This window comes from Nomascus leucogenys, chromosome 1a (genome assembly GCF_006542625.1).
Source record: "Nomascus leucogenys isolate Asia chromosome 1a, Asia_NLE_v1, whole genome shotgun sequence".
NCBI classification, from domain to species: Eukaryota; Metazoa; Chordata; class Mammalia; order Primates; family Hylobatidae; genus Nomascus; species Nomascus leucogenys.
Genome location: NC_044381.1, coordinates 7,772,479 through 7,792,094, shown reverse-complemented (window position 1 = coordinate 7,792,094; position 19,616 = coordinate 7,772,479). Strand labels below are relative to the sequence as shown.

Below are 19,616 nucleotides of genomic sequence, written 5' to 3'. Positions count from 1 at the left end.
ATACAAATTTTCTTTAATAATCTCTACCCTAAGCAAACTCTTGCTTTAGACAGGACAGAAAGCTGCCTTCAGATTCAACTGAGTAGAGTTAGGGTTGCTTCTTACGAGATGTGCCTCCATCTACAGGAATTATGCTCAATTTATTGGACTCAGCTTCAAACAGTGGTGGGAGTCAAAGATTCTACCTAACATTCTTTCACCAACTGCCTAATATTATGGAAAAGTAATACAGAGTTATAGGGGTTGGAGCTTCATGGTTCACAAAGATGTCAAGAGTTACCAGTTTTCTAAGACATGAATTGTCTTTACCTGAGACTTAAGGTTGGAAATTATACTAAGGTATACTCCAAAGTTCCAGAGGTCTGATAAGTATTTTTTAACAAGTCACTTACAATCTCTAGGTCACAAAATTTAGCAGTATTAGGGGGGTGGGATTTATGAAGACCATTACACCTCAGATAGTTCTGGAAGTTAATAACTATGATTTATGCAGACAAATGACTTCACTTTGGTTCAGAAGACAAATAAAATGGCCATGTGCAGCACTGAAGGGCATTAGTGGCAGCCATTACTTAATATGCAGATGCCATTTACTTATAACCAAGCAATATTTTATACACACACACACACAGACACACACACACACACACACATAAAATATTGGTGGCTGTTTATATATACATACATATATATATATATATGTATGTATATATACATACATATATGTATGTATATATAAACAGCCACCAAAACAGTTTTTTTTAAATCACTCCCAATTATATATTCCGTTCTTTGTAAGTGGAAAAGGAAAGCTAATTCCAAGTGATCATCAAGATATAGTTTGCTTATATCTAATTGTTACTACAATTTCAAAACAAACTGGCCAGGTGCAATGGCTCACACCTGTAATCCCAGCACTTTGGGAGGCCAAGGCAGGCAGACCACCTGAGGTCAGGAGTTTGACACCAGCCTGGCCAACACGGTGAAACCCTGTCTCTACTAAAAATACAAAAATTACCTGGGCGTGGGGGTGTGCACCTGTAATCCCAGCTACTCGAGAGGCTGAGGCAAGAGAACCACTTGAACCCAGGAGAAAGAGGTTGCAATGAACCAAGATCACACCACTGCACTCCAGCCTGGGGAACAGAGCGAGACTCCATCTCAAAAAAATAAATAAATAAATAAATAAATAAAACAAAGGACACAACGAACACATGTATGGCTAAGTTGGAAACCCATTTCATGTTTGGGTTTTGATTTCTTAAAACCATTTTGGGAAAAAGAAAAAGGATGTTATGTTTATTATATGTATATAATAAATACAACTTTCTTTATGATTCTGCAGAGTAAAATAAATGCTTTTCAGTAAATAATAAATGTGTATAACTACCTAGTTTATGCATTCCATTATATGGAATGAGAATTCCAACCTATAAAGTGCTCTTACATTTTTCATTACAAAATCTAGTTTTGGATAGCATGGCAATAGGCATCCAAAACTATAATGGTATAATGGATAGCTGCTTTTTTTGTTGTACTATATTACTATCAAGCATAAATATTCAAATTCTCCTGAATTAACTGTAAGGCATATATTGAAATAAAATGGAATTTAAAATATAATGTACTTTGCATCAAAGCAGACAGAGTTACAGTAAGGCCTTAAAATAACTTTTTTATTAGACTTTATTTTTTATAGCAACTTTAAGTTCATAGCATAATCGAAGGGTACAGAAACTTCCCAGTTATCTCTTGCCCGCACACTTACACAGCTTCCATCATTATCAACATCCCCCACCACAGCAGCACATTTGTTACAACTGATGAACCTACACTGACACATCATCACCCAGAATCCACAGTTTAGTTTAGGATTCACTCTTGGTGTTGTACAATCTATGGGTTGGACAAAAGTATAATGACATATATTTACCATTATACTATCAAACACAGCATTTTCATAGATGAATGATGTATACTGATGAAAATATATAATGACATGTAATTAGTCATCTGGTCAGTATTTATCAGTGTCACATGTTATTCTTATATATTTCTCTTACCCATCACCTCTAGGTTAAAAAATGCATAAGTAAATTTAGTTTTATTTAAGGTCCCTAATTTTTAAGACAAACTAATTAAAGCAAAATGGAAATACAAAGCAAGCCAGAATAAACAAATTCTAGGGCCAAAAAGAACCTTGGTTGAAGATCTTTAATAAAGCCAAACCTTCTCATTATGTTACTTTTACATCTTCCTTCAATTTTGATTTAATATCTAGATTATAGGTATATTGGCTACTGTATTTACCCTGCCTGACCTCCAATAATTCTCTAAGGTAACAAAAAAGCTCCCTAGAAGGACATAGCACAACTGATACTTTATTTGGAGTTTTTCAAACTGGCAATAAACAATGACAGCATAGGCTTAACGCTGCCATGTACAGAAGCCAGGCAACTCATGATTGGTCAAAGTCAAAAAACGGGGTTGGATGTTACATTCTGTGACTTTCTATGATGTTACATTATCAGTCTTCACATGCAGTTCTCATTCATATTTGTGGCACTCTAATAAAATCCCACAGCCCTCAGTCCCCGAAAGGTCCTGGAAGAAACATCCAAATTTCCTGGAGAGAAACATCTACCAAATGCTATACTGTCCCCCAAATTAAAAAATAATCTTACACACATTCCTTTTTAATTTGTTTATTCATTTATTTTTATATTAATTTTATTTTTATATTTACTCTTTAGAATTTTATAATTTAAATTCTTCAGAAGATCACACAGAAAATTCTCCTGTTACTTATTAGCAATTACCTTTTAATACTCTACAGAAGATTGAGGACTTGGATTATAATTTATTGGAATAGAGGTAAATATTTAGGCTATCAACATATTCCTAACATATTCCATATTAACTAACATCATCCTTCATAATTAAAAGTATATCCCTAAAGTAGTGTTGATGTATTTCACAGAAATACTTAGCCTTAACAATTTTCAGTATAGGCAAAAAAAAAACAAAACGGTGGGGGGAAACCCATAAAGAAAGCTCTCCAAATTCTACATTTTTATGGTGAGCATATTAGCATTAAATTTTAAATTAGCAATAGCCTGCAGTAGAAATTGATGCACAGATTAGACACAAACTGTAGAAACTTAAGTCAAAAGTAATGAGAGGATTTTGGAGACAGGGCAGAACAAGATGGCCAAATACAAGGCTCCACGAATCACCCCCTCCTGCAGGAACACCAAATTTAACAACTATCTATATAAAAAAGTACCTTCATAAGAACCAAAAATCAGATGAGCACCCACAGTACCTGGTTTTTTAACGTCCTATCACTGAAAGAGGCACTGAAAAGGGCAGGATAAACAGTCTTGAATCACCAACGCCACCCCTCCCTTATCCCCTGGCAACGGTCACATGGCACAGGAGAGCACAGAAATTGTAAGACAATGCATTGAATTCAGTGCTGCCCAGTTACAAAAGAAAGCAAACCTGGCTGAACTGACCTGACGCCTGCCCACAGAGGGAATATTTAAACCAGCCCAAGCCAGAGGGAGATCACACATCCCAGTGATCGAACTTCAGTTCCAGCAAGCCTCGCCACCATGGGCTAGAGTACTCTGGGGTTTTAAATAAACATGAAAGGCAGTCTAGGCCACAAGGACTGCAACTCCTAGGCGAGTCATGCTGCTGGACTGGGCTCAGAGCCACTGGACATTCAACTTACTGAGACACCAGTCGAGGCAGCTGAGGAAGTACTTGTGCCATCTCCAACCTCAATTTCAGGCAGCAGAGCTCATGAAAAGAGATCCCTTCCTTCTGCTTGAGGAGAGGAGAAGAGAGAGTAAAAAGGACTTTGCCTTGCATCTTGGATACCAGCTCCCCCACTGTAGGATAGGGCACTGGGCAGAGTCATGAAGGCTCCATTGCAGGGCCTAGTGCCTGGACATTTCTAGACAAAACCTGGGCCAGAAGGGAACTCACTGCCTTGAAACAATGGACCTAGTATTGGCAAGACCCATCATCTGCTGACTAAACAGCCCTTAAGCCCTGAATAACCAGCAGTGATACCCAGATGGTACCCCAGGATCCTTGGGTGAGACTCTGAGACTTGCTAACTTTAGTTGAAAGTCAGCACATTCCTAGGTAATGGTGGCCACAAGGAGAGATTCTTTCTGATAAGAAAAGTAGGGGGGAAAGTAAAGGGGACTTTCTCTTGCACCTTAGGTACCAGCTTGGCCACAGGAATTGGAGTACCAATCAGGATGTTGGGGTCCTCAATTCCAGGCCTTGGCTCTTAGCATTTCTTTACCAGTTCTGGGCCAGCAGGGAGCCCAGTGTCCTGAAGGGTGAGTCCCAGGCTGGCACTATTCACCATAAACTGACTTAAGAGCCCTAGGGCCTTAACTGAACACTGATGGTAGCCCGGCAGTATTCTCCATGGGCCTGTAGTAGTGGTGGTCATGGGCTGAGGCTCCTCTGCCAGTAGAAATGGGAAAGCAAGGTGGGAAGTACTGTGTCGTCTGGTTTGAGTGCCAGCACAGCTGCAGGACAACAGAATACCAGAAAGACTTCTACGGTTTTTCACTCCAGTCCCTAGCTCCTGGATGGTACCTCAGTACGCACCTGGGCCCACAAGAACTCACCATCATGAAGGGCAGGACACAAGCCTAGCTAGCTTCACCATCTGCTGACTGTAGTGTCCCAAGGCCTTGAGTAAACATAGTATCTGGTAGCCAAGCAGTGTTTACAGTGGGCTGGCGTTAGATGAGATCTAATGCTGTGCTTGCTTCAGTTCTGAACCAGCACAGTCCTAGAGGTGGTAACCACAGAGAGTCTTCTGTCACACTACCTGCAGCTCCACATGGCTCAGAACAAACAGAGAGACTCCATTTGTTTGGAAGAAAGTAAGGGAAGAGAACAAGAGTCTCTGCCTAGTAATCCAGAAAATTCCTCTGGATTTTATCCAAGAACATGAAGACAGTACCTCTGCAAGTCTGCAAGAACCACAGTGTTACTGAGTTTGGGGTGTCCGCTAATGCAGATACAGCTTAGATCACAATGCTCAAGTCCTTTCAAATACCTGGTAAGCCTTCCCAAGGAGAATGGGTACAAACCAGCCTAGGCTTGGAAGACTACAGTAAATACCTAACTCTTCAATGCCCAGACAGATGAACATCCATAAGCATCAAGACAATCCAGTCCTGAAGAAACACAGATATGTGACCTCTCAAAGAATTCAAAGTAACTGTTCATAGTAAACTCAAAGAAATTCAACATACCACAAGGAAGGAATTCAAAATTATATCAGATAAATTTAACAAAGAGATTGAAATAATTAAAAAGAATCAAGTAGAAATTCTGAGTTGAAAAATGCTACTGACATTGAAGAATGCATCAAAGTCTTGTAAGGCAGAACTGATCAAGCAGAAGAAGGAACTAGTGAACTTGAAGACAGACAGGTTATTTGAAAATACACAGTCAGAGGAGACAAAAGAAGAAAGGATAAAAACCAATGAAGCACACCTACAGGATCAAGAAAGCCTCAAAAGGGCGAATCTGAGAGTTACTGGCCTTAAAGCAGAGGCAGAGAAACAGATAAGGGTAGAAAGTTGGTCAAGAGGAAGAATAACAGAGAACTTCCCAAACCTAGGAAATGATCTCAATGTCAAAGTACAAGAAGGTTACCGAATATCAAGCAGATCTAACCCAAAGAAGACTATCTCAAGGCATTTAATAATCAAACTCCCAAAGGTCAAGGGGAAAAAAAGGATCCTAAAAGCAGCAAGAGAAAAGAAAAAACTAACATTCAATGGAGCTCCAAATATGTCTGTCTGGCAGCAGATTTTTCAGTGAAAACCTAACATGCCAGGAGAGAGTGTCATGACATATTTAAAGTGCTGAAAGAAAAAAAAAAAAAAAACAAACATTTACCCTAAAATAGTATATCTGGTGAAAATATCCTCCGAACATAAAGGAGAAATAAAGACTTTCCCAGACAAACAAAACCTGAGGGATTTCATAAACATCAGATCTATCCTACAATAAATGCTAAAGGCAGTTTTTCTTTTTCTTTTCTTTTCTTTTTTTTTTTTTTTGAGATGGAGTCTCGCTCTGTCACCCAGGCTGGAGTGCAGTGCTGCGATCTCAGCTCACTGCAACCTTCGTCTCCCGGGTTCAAGCGATTCTCCTGCCTCAGCCTCACAGGTAGCTGGGATTACGGGCGCCTGCCACAACACCTGGCTAATTTTTTATATTTTTAGTAGAGATGGGGTTTTGCCACATTGTCCAGGATGGTCTCAAACTCCTGACCTCAAGGGATCAGCCCACCTCAGCCTCCCAGAGTGCTGGGATTACTGGCATGGGCCACCGTGCCCAGCCTGGGAGTTTTTCAATCAGAAAGAAAAGGAAGTCGATGAGTAATAAGAAATCAACTGAAGGTACAAAACTCACTGGTAATAGTAAGTACACAAAAAAATGCAGCATATTATAATACTGTAAATGTGATACATAAAATACTCTGATCTTAAGGAGAAAGACTAAAAGATGAACCAACCAAAAATAATAATGACAACTTTTCAAGACATAGAAATTATAATGAGATATATACAGAGACAACAAAAAGTTAAAAAGCAAGAGGGTAAAGTGTAGAGCTTTTATTGGTTTTCTTTTTGCCTCTGTGTGTTTTTGCCTATGCAGTGTTAAGTGGTTATCAGCTTAAAATAATAGGTTGTAAGATAGTATTTGCAAGACTCATCATAACCTCAAATCAAAAACCATATAACATATACCTAAAAAATAAAAAGGAAGAAATTAAATCATACCACAAGACAAAATCACCTTCAATAAAAGAAATGAAGAAAGGAAGAGAAGACCACAAAAGAAGCAAAAGACAAACAATACAACGGCAGAACATATCCTTACTTCTCAATAACAATGGAAATGCACTAAACTCTCAAATCAAAAGACACAGAGTGGCTCTGAATGGATAAAAAAAAAAGACCCAATTATCTGTTGTCTACAAGAAACACACTTCACTTACAAAGATACACATAGGCTGAAAATAAGCAGATGAAAAAAAGATATTCCATGGCAACGAAAGAAAAAAGAGCTGGAGTAGCTACACTTGTATCAGACAAAATAGATTTCAAGACAAAAACTGTAAGAAGAGACAAATAAGGTCACTATATAATAATAAAGAGGTCAACTGAGCCAAGAGAATATAACAACTATAAATATATATGCATTCAACGGTAGAGTACCTAGATATATGAAGAAAACATTAAAAGTCAGGAAACAACAGGTGCTGGAGAGGATGTGGAGAAATAGGAACACTTTTACACTGTTGGTGGGACTGTAAACTAGTTCAACCATTGTGGAAGACAGTGTTGCGATTCTGTAAGGATCTAGAACTAGAAATACCATTTGACCCAGCCATCGCATTACTGGGTATATACCCAAAGGATTATAAATCATGCTGCTATAAAAACATACGCACACGTATGTTTATTGCGGCACTATTCACAATAGCAAAGACATGGAACCAACCCAAATGCCCATCAATGATAGACTGGATTAAGAAAATGTGGCACATATACACCATGGAATACTATGCAGCCATAAAAAAGGATGAGTTCATGTCCTTTGTAGGGTCATGGATGAAGCTGGAAACCATCATTCTCAGTAATCTATCGCAAGGACAAAAAACCAAACACTGCATGTTCTCACTCATAGGTGGGAATTGAACAATGAGAACACATGGACACAGGAAGGGGAACATCACACACTGGAGACTGTTGTGGGGTGGGGGGAGGGGGGAGGGATAGCATTAGGTGACATACCTAATGCTAAATGACGAGTTAATGGGTGCAGCACACCAACATGGCACATGTATACATATGTAACTAACCTGCACATTGTGCACATGTACCCTAAAACTTAAAGTATAACAATAATTTTAAAAATTCAAAAAAAAAAAAACAAATACCCTTGAAAAGAAAATTCAAAAAAAAAAAAAAAAAAAAGAAAACATTAGAGATAAAAAGAGAGATAGACTCCAATACAATAACAGCTGGAGACATCAACACACCACACTCAGCAATGGCCAGATCCTCCAGATAGAAAAGTAACAAAGAAATATCACACTTAATCTACACTACAGACCAAATCGACCAAACAGATATTTACAGAACATTTCATACGAAGGTCACAGGATACACATTCTTTTCCTCTGCACACAGATCATTATCAAAGATAGGTCATGTTAAGTCACAAAACATGTCTTCAAACATTCAAAATAAGTGAAATAATATCAAGCATCTTCTTTGACCACAATGGAATAAAAATAGAAATCAATAAAAAAAAGAATTTTGGAAGATGTACAAACACATGGAAATTAAACAATATGCTCCTGAATGACCAGTGGGTCCATGCAGAAACTAAGAAGGAAATTGAAAAATTTCTTGAAACAAATGATAACAGAAACACAACACACCAAAATCGATGGGATACAGCAAAAGCAGTACTAAAAGGAATGTTTACAGTTGTAAGTGCTTATATAAAAAAAGAAGAAAAACTTCAAATAAACAACCTAACAATGCATCCTAAAAAACTACAAAAGCAAGAGCAAACGAAACATAAAATTAGAAGAAAAATGATAATGAAGACCAGAGTAGAAATAAGTGAATTTGAAATGAGAATACAACAGATCAATAAAACAAAAAGATGTTTTTTAAAAAAAAAAGAAAAACAAAATTGACAGACCTCTACCCAGACTAAGAAAAAAGGAGAGAAGATCAAAATAAATAAAATCAGAGATGAAAAAGGAGACATTATAACTGATACTACAGAAATTCAAAGGATCACTAGTAGCTACTAGGAGCAACTATATGCCAATAAATAGGGAAATCTAGAACAAATGGGCAAATTCCTAGAAATATTCAACCTACTACGATTCAACCATAAAGAAATCCAAAACCCAAACAGACCAATAACTAGTAATGAGATCAAAGCCATAATAAAAAGGTCTCCCAGTAAAGAAAAGCCTAGGACCCAATGGCTTCACTGCTGAATTCTACCAAACATTTAAATAAGAATACCAATCCTACTTAAACTCTTTCAAAAAGCAGAGGAGGAGGGAACACTTCCAAGCTCACTCTGTGAGGTCAGTATTACCCTGATACCGAAACCAGACAAAGGAAACATCAAAAAGAAAACCACACCTAATAGCCCTGATGAACACTGATGCAGAAATCTTCAACAAAATACTAGCAAACTAAATTCAACAACACATTAAAAATATCATTCATCATGACCAATTGGGATTTATCCCAGGAATGCAAAGATGATTCAACATATGCAAATCAATCAATGTGATACATCATATTGCTAGAATGAAGAACAAAAACCATATGATCACTGCAACTGATGCTGAAAAAGCATTTGATAAAGTGCAACATCCCTTCATGAAAACCCTCAAAAAACTGGGTACAGAAGGTACATACCACAACACAATAAAAGCCATATATGACCAACTCACAGCTAGTATTATTTTAAATGGTGAAACACTGAAAGCCTTTTCTCTAAGACCTGTAACACAACAAGGATTCCTATTTTCAACACTGTTATTCAACACAGTACTGGAAATCCTAGCCAGCGTAATCAGACAAAAAAAAAAAAAAAAGAAAGAAAGGGTTTGCAAATTGGAAAGGAAGAATTCAAATTATCGTTGTTTGCAGATGATATAATCTTGTACTTGAAAAAACTTGAAGACTCCACCAAAAAACTATTAGAATTGATAAATTCAGCAAAGGTGCAGAAAATCAACATATAAAAATCAGAAGCATTTCTATATACCAACAGTGAACAATCTAAAAAAGAAATCAAGAAAGTAATCCCATTTACAGTAGCTACAAAGAAAAGTAAATACCTAGAATTTAACTTGACCAGAGAAGTGAAAGATCTCTACAATGAAAACTATAAAACATTGATGCAAAAAATTGAAGAGGAAACAAAAAAATGGAAAGATAATCCATGTTCATGAACTGGAAGAATCAATACTGTTAAAATGTCCACGCTACCCAAAGCTATCTAAAGATTCAATGCAATCCCTATCAAAATACTAAAGACATTCTTCACAGAAATAGAAAAAAAATCCTAAAATTTATATGGAATCACAAAAGACCCAGAACAGCCAAAACTATCCTAAGCAAAAAGAACAAAATGGAAGAATCATATTGCCTAACTTAAAATTATAATACAGAGCTGTAGTAACCAAAATGACATGGTAATGGCATAAAAACAGACACTTAGATCAGTGGAAGGGAATAGAGAACCCAGAGGTAAATCCATACATCTACAGTAAACCCATTTTCAACAAAGACGACAAGAATATACATTGGGAACAGGACAGTCTCTTCAATAAATGATGCTGGGAAAACTAGATATTTATATGGAAATGAATGAAACTTGACCCCTATCTCTTCCCATATACAAAAATCAAATCAAAATGGATTACAGACTTAAATCTAAGACCTGAAACTATGAAACTATTAACAGAAAATATTGGGAAACTCTCCAGAATACTGGTATGGGCAAAAATTTCTTGAGTAATAGCCCATAAACACAGGCAACAAAGTAAAATTGGATAAATGGGATCACATCAAGTTTAAAAGCTTCTGCACAGCAAAGAAAAACACAAAGTGAAGAGACAACCCACAGAAAGGGAGAAAATATTTGCAAACTACCCATCTGACAAAGGAGTAATAACTAGAATATAAAAGGAACTCAAACACTATAGGAAAAATATCTAATAATCTGATTTAAAAATGGGCAAAAGATCTGAATTGAAATTTCTCAAAAGAAAATAAGCAAATGACAGGCTGGGCACAGTGGCTCACGCCTGTAATCCCAGCACTTTGGGAGGCCGAGGAAGGTGGATCACCTGAGGTCAGGAGTTCGAGACCAGCCTGGCCAACATGGTGAAACCCCATCTCTACTAAAAATACAAAAATTAGCCGGGCATGGTGGCATGCACCTGTAATCCCAGCTACCCAGGAAGCTGAGAATTGCTGGAACCTGGGAGGCAGAGGTTGCAGTGAGCCAAGATTGTGCCACTGCACTGCAGCCTGGGCCACAGAGCAAGACCCCGTCTCAAAAAAAAAAAAAAAATACACATACACACACACACACACACACACACACACACGTATGTATGTATGTACAAATGACAAACAGGTGTATGAAAAAGTGCTCAACCATTGACATTCTTCACAAAATCAGAAAAAACTAACTGAACACATGAAGCTAGAGACTAGGAGGGTAGTTACCAGAGGCTAGGAGGTAACCAGAGGCTAGGAAGGGTAGTGGGGGTGAGGGGAATGGGAATGGTTAATGGGTACAAAAAAAACGGAAAATGAATAAAACAGTATTTGCTACACAACAAGGTGACTACAGTCAAAAATAATTTAATTGTACATTTTAAAGTAACACAATGAGTATAACTGGATTGTCTGTAACACAAACTATAAATGCTTGAAGTGACGTACACCCCATTTAACCTGATATGGTTATTATGTACTGCATGTCTGTATCAAAGTATCTCATGTAACCCATAAATATATATACCTACAACATACCAAAAAAATTACAAACAAAAATATTTTTTAAAAAGTAGTGAGATGTACATGAAGAGTCAAAATAATGAGACACAGATACTAATATCAAGACTATTGACTTTTGATACTAAAATCTGGATTTGGTAATGTTTGGAATGTGCTCTAAAATGATTATATAACAAAGGAGGAAAAATTGCTCCAAAAAGAATTATATAAATAGAACAAAAAGGGTTTCAATCAAACAGAGCTGAAAATGAAATAAGAAAGCTGGTTTATAAGCCATAAGTCAAACTCTATAGCTTTCAGATAGTTGTGTCTATTTATTTGAGTAATACTGAAATAGGGTAAGGCATGGACTCAAAGCGATGATATCTAATTAGAATTATGAAATATATAAATTGTATCCAAGGATTGACAGTTATTTGTGGAGTTCTTTGTATCATTTCATTTCAGTTGAGGTTGGGCACAGGGCCATAATCCTAGAATCCAAATTAGGGTACAATAAAAAATTGTAACTAATCTCTCCTCAAGCATATGCAATTGAAGCTGCAATATATATTTTGGTTTTTATTTTAATGGACGTGAAAGGAAAAGTAAGAAAATGGAAGCACAATGAATCAGATTGACGTCTGAAGCTAATCTTTAGAAATGGTGAGGACACAGGAAGTCACAGATAAAGATCCAGCCCACACCACTACGATCTCTATCTTCCTAATTTGAGTCTAGAGCAACATCTACTCTTTAGAATTGCAAAATAAAAAAAGAGCTGATCTATGATTATTGACTCCAGCCATGCATACACCCTCCACTTTCTGTTTTGCCCAGGCTGAAGCTGAAAAAAATTACTCCATTTTAATATGAATTTATTTATTAATGTCTGGGAATGGGTGAAATAATAAGATGTCTTTGCTTCTAAAATATTAACTCTATGATATAGTACTTTTATAATATAGTCTCTCTTTTTAAAAAGAATCTTTAAAAAATAGAACCACCACATACAATTCTCATATACCTCATAAAAAATGAACACGAGGCATTGAAAAGCACTTACCATGAAAGGAAACACCAATAGAACAATTAAATTTGTTGTATAATCATGTATCTCAAACTAAATATGCTATAGGAATAATTTACATTCCTGATGAATAACCTTACCTTCACAAGGCAGATTTTTTTTTAAAAAATTCCAGGAAATTAGGAATGAGAGTTAGTGAACTACAAGCCACCAATGAAATATCATCTGACTTCAGCTGCACTATTTGATTTCCATGAGCTCCTTTAGAGCCCTTTATTTACAAGGAGGCTAGGGCTCCCCTGGAGTATAAAACTGAAGATACGAGATTGATTGCTGAAGAAGTCAGTTTTAAGGATACTTTTAAAATGCAATCATTGCAGCCACAAAATTTAAAGAAATCATACTTAAGTGTTTAGTAAAAATTAATATTGTAACACTCACCAGCACACTAAATCAGAGGGTTAAAGTCAGAATATGAATACTGTCAGTTACTTTTCTACAATATTTAAACTTCATTCAATTATTCTTCAACAGAAATGGGAAGGGAGCTTCATAGAAAAAGTACACTCAAATGGATACACTGAAAAAACAATTGGAATCCACTGTGAATTCAGATCATTTACAGGTAGAAATAAATTATGTAAGTCTAAAAATCATTGTAATGTTATATTCAAGAGTTCCCAGTTCAACTGTAAATTGAGAGAGATTTACATAGTTTCAATATTAAAATACAAATAGCAAGATTGTATTTTTTGAGGGGGCAACGAGCTCAAATTAATAGAAAGATGCTTTAAGTCTATTCCAAAGAGTGATTAATCATAGTATTTTTTGTATGAAACATGCTACAGGAAAACAGCATAATCAATCAGAACCAGCTTTAGAATCAGCGTGACTGGCCTAGGCCTGGCCCTGGGTCTGCCATGCAAAGGACAATGGTACCTTGGACAACAGGACTGCTCAGTTTGTGAGCACAGGAGCCAGGCAGTAACTGTGGATGGAACAGAGAACTCTTAATGCCTTGGTGAGCTGATCAGATAATCTCTAACTTCTAAATTTATGATTCAGGGCGAAGGAGATAACATCACTGACCAAACTGATTCTGCAATACTTTATGTTGGCTCATATACTAGGAATAGGACCTATATAATAAATAAGAGCTTGATATATTTATATAGTCAAGATTAGAAGCAGGACCTCCTGGCTGTGTTAAATATGCCTTACATTTATTAACATAATAATCACATGAAAGAAAATATGGTCATGTGTCACATAAAGACACTTTGGTCAAAGATGGACTGCATACATGACAGTAGTCCCATAAGATTGTAAGGCTGTTATGTCTTTTGTACCTTTTCTATGTTTAGGTACACGAACACTTACCATTGTGTTAAAATTGCCTACACTACTCAGGACAGTAGTAGCAATAGGCTACATCGTATAGTATAGCCTAGGTGTGTAGTAGGCTATACCATCCAGGTTTGTGTCAGTACACTGTATTATGTTCACACAATGACAAAATTGCCTAACGATGCATTTCTCAGAATGTATCCATGTCATTAAGTAATGCATACCTGTACCAAAATGCTTTCTGGGCCCACTGATGCAGGGACTTCTTAAATGGGAGATAAAACCTCTAACATTAAATATACCAGATTATTCAGACCATAAAGAGTGTCCATATTTTTATCCCTTCTTTCACTCCCCAAAGTGAATGCCAGCAATAAAATCATCCAGAAAGACACCACTCTCAGACTTACTGAGAACTAGATATACACAGTCATGACAAAAATTTTCATCATGTAAGGCGTACTCTTTATATTGTCATTCAGGTTTTTAACTGCAGTTGCAAGGAAGTGTAATTCTCTGTCATTAGAGATCATTGAGGAATAAAGTAAATGCTGCTATTACAGCTGAAATCATCGAGCTGAGCACCTGCTCTGAGATCATGAGTGAGGGATACACTGCTGAGGTCTGATTGTTCTTCACTTTCAAGAATGTTCTGATTCCTCTTGAAAGACAATGTTTAAGAAAAATTAAGGTAAAACTTAATTAAATGGCAACAAAGTTGACATAGATTGTTGGAATGGAAATCAAAGATTCGAAGTAAGCTAAATTTTTATATTATTATTATTATTTTCTTCTGCCCCAAAAAAATCTGCAGGAAAGTAGTAAGGTAAATTTTTAACAAGGTCTTTAGGAAAAACAATTTAGGTCAAGTGAATTCTTTGTCTTGTCTCTAAATGGGGGATCATTTGTTATTAAATATTCTGTCTAAAATTCACAGCAATGCCTAGTACAGACCAGAAACTCTAAAATGTATTAAGGTATAAATGTAAGGATGAGTAAGTGGGGAAAGACCTCATGCTAGTTAAAAAGTTAGATATGATGTCAGGCACAGAGGCTGATGCCTATAACCCCAGCACTTCAGGAGGCCAAGGTGAGAGGATCACTTGAGCTCAGGAGTTTGAGAACAGCCTGGGCAACATAGTGAGACCTTGTCTCTACAAAAGAATTAAAAAATTAGCCAGGCATGGTGGTGCATGCCTGTAGTCCCAGCTACCCAGGAGGCTGAGGTGGGAAGATCACTTGAGTCCAGGAGTTCGAGACTGTGGTGAGCCATGATTGCGCCACTGCACTCCAGTCTGGATGACAGAGTGAGACCTTGTCTCAAAAAAAGAAAAATAAACATTGGATATGAACACAGTTTCTTCAGGGGTCACTGAGGATCCCCCACCTTGACTGTTACTTGAAATACTTATTTTCAAGTACTGCAAAATAGGGATGGACAAGAAAATGAAGAAAAATTCTGAAGCCTTGAAAATGTAAATGTGGACATGATAAACTGACAGTCCCTGCAGGTTCCTAAGTAGAGGACTGCCACCAGAAATTTACCTAATAGTAGGGCACAGTGGCTCACGGCTATAATCCTAGCATTTTGGGAGGCCAAGGCAGGTGGATCAACTGAGGTCAGGAGTTCAAGACCAGCCTGACCAACAAGGTGAAACCCTGTCTCTACTAAAAATACAAAAATTAGCCAGGCATGGTGGCAGGCGCCTGTAGTCCCAGATACTCAGGAGGCTGAGACAGGAGAATTGCTTAACCTGGGAGGCAGAGGCTGCAATGAGCTGAGATCACACCACTGCACTCCAGCCTGGGCAATGGAGTGAGACTCCATCACAAAAAAAAAAAAAAAAAAAAAAAAAAGCCAGGAGCAGTGGCTCCCGCCTGTAATCCCAGCACTTTGGGAGGCCGAGGCAAGCAGATCACGAGGTCAGGAGATTGAGAACATCCTGGTTAACACGTTGAAACCCCGTCTCTACTAAAAATAAAAAAAAATTAGCCAGGCGTGGTGGCGGGTGCCTGTAGTCCCAGTTACTTGGGAGGCTGAGGCAGGAGAATGGTGTGAACCCGGAAGGCGGAGCTTGCAGTGAGCCAAGATCTTGCCACTGCGCTCCAGCCTGGGCGACAGAGTGAGACTCTGTCTCAAAAAAAAAGAAAAGAAATTTACCTAATATTTCTATAATGGATATAGAACCAGCAGGTAAGATGCTTTTGAGAGGGAAGACTAGAAACACAAGGAAGGATAGAATTGCACATATAAGCACCTGAGCAATCTTATATTTTCACTAGACTTAAATGTGTCCACAGTGGGTGGGATGGGAAGAAAGGTTAAGCAATACTAAAATAAGCCACTTACTGCTGTCCACGCATTTCTTTTGCACCGGGCACACAGCCATCCATCACAGATCTCATGAGAAGGAATACCATAACAACCTATAAAATAATAGTATGTATCCATGCATTAGGTCTTTTTCACCTTTAAAACATTGCAGATCTCAGTACTGAAATAAATAAAAATGGGACACTAGCCTGCCATACTGTCTTGATTCTCACTGTATAGAACAAAACATAAGCAAGGTGAATGTGAGTCTTACTGATAACTAACACAACAGTTATAGAGAATACTTATGGAACATCTTGAAGGGTAATAAAATTTTCAACTGTCAAGTCTACTAATTTGTTCACGCACAGACATCTTAAAATAAGTTGCAATCCATGGGGCAAAGTTTAAGGAAATGTTAAAAATAATACAATAAATACATTTTAACCTAATATTTTTAAATTAATATAATTTAAAATTACTTCAAAAATTAAGTCTAACTACCTTTAACCTCAATGATAGGGCAAATGCTGCAAATTCAGAGTTAGCAATGAAGGAGTATTTTCACTTCAATTTGTCTATTCAGTTCACGCCTGACCCAAAATAACTATCTAAGGTGATGGCTGATGATGCAAATATACATAGCAATTATATGGCATCAAGGAACACATGTCACTCTGACTTCTTGAGATAAGAGAACTTTGAAATATTTAAATAAGCGATTTTTAATATTTCCGATATTAAAACCCCCTCCTTATAAGAGGGTTAAGATTTAATGAGTAATTTTTGAAAATTTCTATAACATTTGAGATGAAAACAAAATAACAGAAATGTAATTTCCCAAGGAAAAAACCTACCACAGTTAACCATGTCCATGAAATAATGAGTTAAAGCATATGTGTATAAAATAGTATGGCTACATTGCATAGCTGCTACATTCAGGAATCAGATTATATCCCAATTATTTTGTGTCCTGGTGCTTTACCTATTGTATACACATAATAATGTAAGGAGTGTGTGTGTGTGTGTGTGTGTGTGTGTGTGTGTGTGTGTGTGTTACAAATTGCCTTCAATACAAAAAGAAGATGGCTATATTTCAAGCAGATAGCATTTAAATCCCTTGAGGAAGTAGATAGTATCTAATTAATTAATAAATGATAGATGAGGAAGCTGTTTCAACCCTAATACAAAGCAATTATTACTCTGAGTTAAATATGGAAAATAATATCTATATTATAAACCATTCAAACTACATTGACAGAGGACAGGCCATACCTAAGTGTGTTACTAGAATATGTGATTTGGTAAGATCTAGAATATTAAAATGCCTTGAAATAGAGTTGTAGTATATGAGATCCCTTTTACATATTTCGTAGGATTTACATGGCAAACCAATAAATATTTACCACTTATCCAATTGTTAAAAATAATAAACTGAGATAGGTATGGAGACTATCTCAGTCCAGGGGTAAAACAACTGTAATGACTGTTCTCCCCTGGAATGCAATAGAGATCCCCATCTTCACGAATGAAAAAAAGTAAACTCAGTACAATTCTCAGAAGAACCAAAGGAACATTCATTTCTCTTTTAAAAGTCACAAAGAGAAACAGTCATCAATCAATATCAGACTTTCAAATTAAGTTTTTATAAACTAGATCTTAAAGTAAGTAAAATTCAAACATGTGAGAGGAACCCCATGAGGACTCCTCACCTGGACCCCAAACAAACAAACCAACAAAAAAAAAACAGACCTGCTCTCCACTGATACTACATGAAAGCGGTGAAAAAAGGATAAATATACTAACTCATACTTTTACCAGAAGAAATGTGAAAAAGAATGATATAACCATTAAGAATGCCAATAGTCCATGCAACAGATCTGACAGGTTCCAAAAAAGTGAGAAATAAAGATGTGAAATGCTGAAAAGCCAGTGATTGATGAATTATAGATCCATTTACTTGCATGAACCCGTACGCAGCACTTTGCACAGGAAATCAGAAGACTTGTTCCATCCTCTTCAAGGAAGGCATTGGGTGGAGAATATTCTATATTTTCTTCACTATAAATAAAACACATCTCTGGTATGAGGGGCTTAGTCTTTCCTTCCGACGTAACTACTTCATCTAATTTTGTCTCCCATCTAGCATCATTTTCTTCATTGCTGCTATCTGGCTGAAAAACATAACGTTTCCACATGAGTGAAAAACATGGAAAAGAGCTCATCATTCTAGTCACTCAAATCCACTAACTCCTGTTCCAGACACTAACTTCTAACTTTTGTTCTTCCTGTTGTTCTCCTTGACCAAACTACCAGTTTTTTTTTTAATCAACATTCCACCTCAGACTCCCACCCAAAAGTTAATCTGCAGGAAAAGGACAATATTCCATATGTCTGTTCATATAAGAAAGTAACTGGCTACTAAAATTGTGTCTTTCCAAAATTAGCTCGTGGAAAGCATCAATTCTTTTGCTTCTTCATATGCACTAGAGTTAACAGATCTGTTTTCATTTACTGAAGAATCACACCTTGCTACACTTGAAGGAGTGTACAAAGACCCCAGTTTTAATCTGTGTAGCAGTATTAAGAGAGGCTTTAAGAATTTTTGCCTCATCACAGTATTTGAAAGCAAGTGAGAAATAAGTGGCACATGTCACTAAATAAGAAAGGATAATGTATCAAACAAAATTATCACCTCACACCAAAAGATATAGAAAAGTTTAGTATTTACTTGAAAGTATAAGTAATGAATTACCTTACAGATTTTATATTACTTAATGTTTTATACTGTATTATATTAAATCTCCACAAATCTTATGATTTGAGTTTGAATTTTTTAATTATTGAGAAATATACAGATTATAACATAGAAATAAGAATCAGTAAGTAGTTAAAACCCAGAAATTTATGACTAAAGGAAGAGAAAAAAAATGTTTGTCACTCACCAGTGCCACATTAAAAAACATGAAGGGAATAAATAATTTCCTCTGTTACAAAGGTCTGAAAATGTGAGATATCACACATTTTCTTGCTCTGAAATGTCTGAACAGAACAGTTTATTTTTAAAAGGAACTCTAAGGCAGACGTAATCTTGAGTAAAATATTTGTTTCTATAAATAAAAATACAACCCAAAACACAATGTTCATGTTAATATACTTCATAATAGATTGTACCTGAAAACGAACCACACAGTTCCACCTTTACGAGACTCCTAAAGATCATTTCAACTGTTTGAGTGCTGAGGACTGCGACCCTCCATTAGCTGAGGTGCTATCAGTATAATATCTATGGAACGATGCTGAAAACAACATC

At 36.6% G+C, this 19,616-nt stretch overlaps 1 protein-coding gene across 11 annotated transcripts in view; it reads right to left on the bottom strand.

Annotated features, from left to right (window-relative positions):
• KDM4C (lysine demethylase 4C) overlaps window positions 1-19,616 on the bottom strand; it is a 497,722-nt gene that overhangs the window by 143,224 nt on the left and 334,882 nt on the right. For 9 of the 11 annotated variants that reach the window (XM_030812128.1, XM_030812213.1, XM_030811740.1 and 6 more), the window contains 2 exons: window positions 18,264-18,477; window positions 16,340-16,416 (listed from right to left, as the gene is read on the bottom strand). In XM_030812128.1, the coding sequence (XP_030667988.1) occupies window positions 16,340-16,416; window positions 18,264-18,477 (291 nt within the window). Of the gene's footprint in view, window positions 1-3,408; window positions 3,835-13,581; window positions 13,631-16,339; window positions 16,417-18,263; window positions 18,478-19,616 lie in introns of those variants that run through there. The other 2 variants (XM_030812076.1, XM_030812014.1) reach the window with 2 other exon arrangements.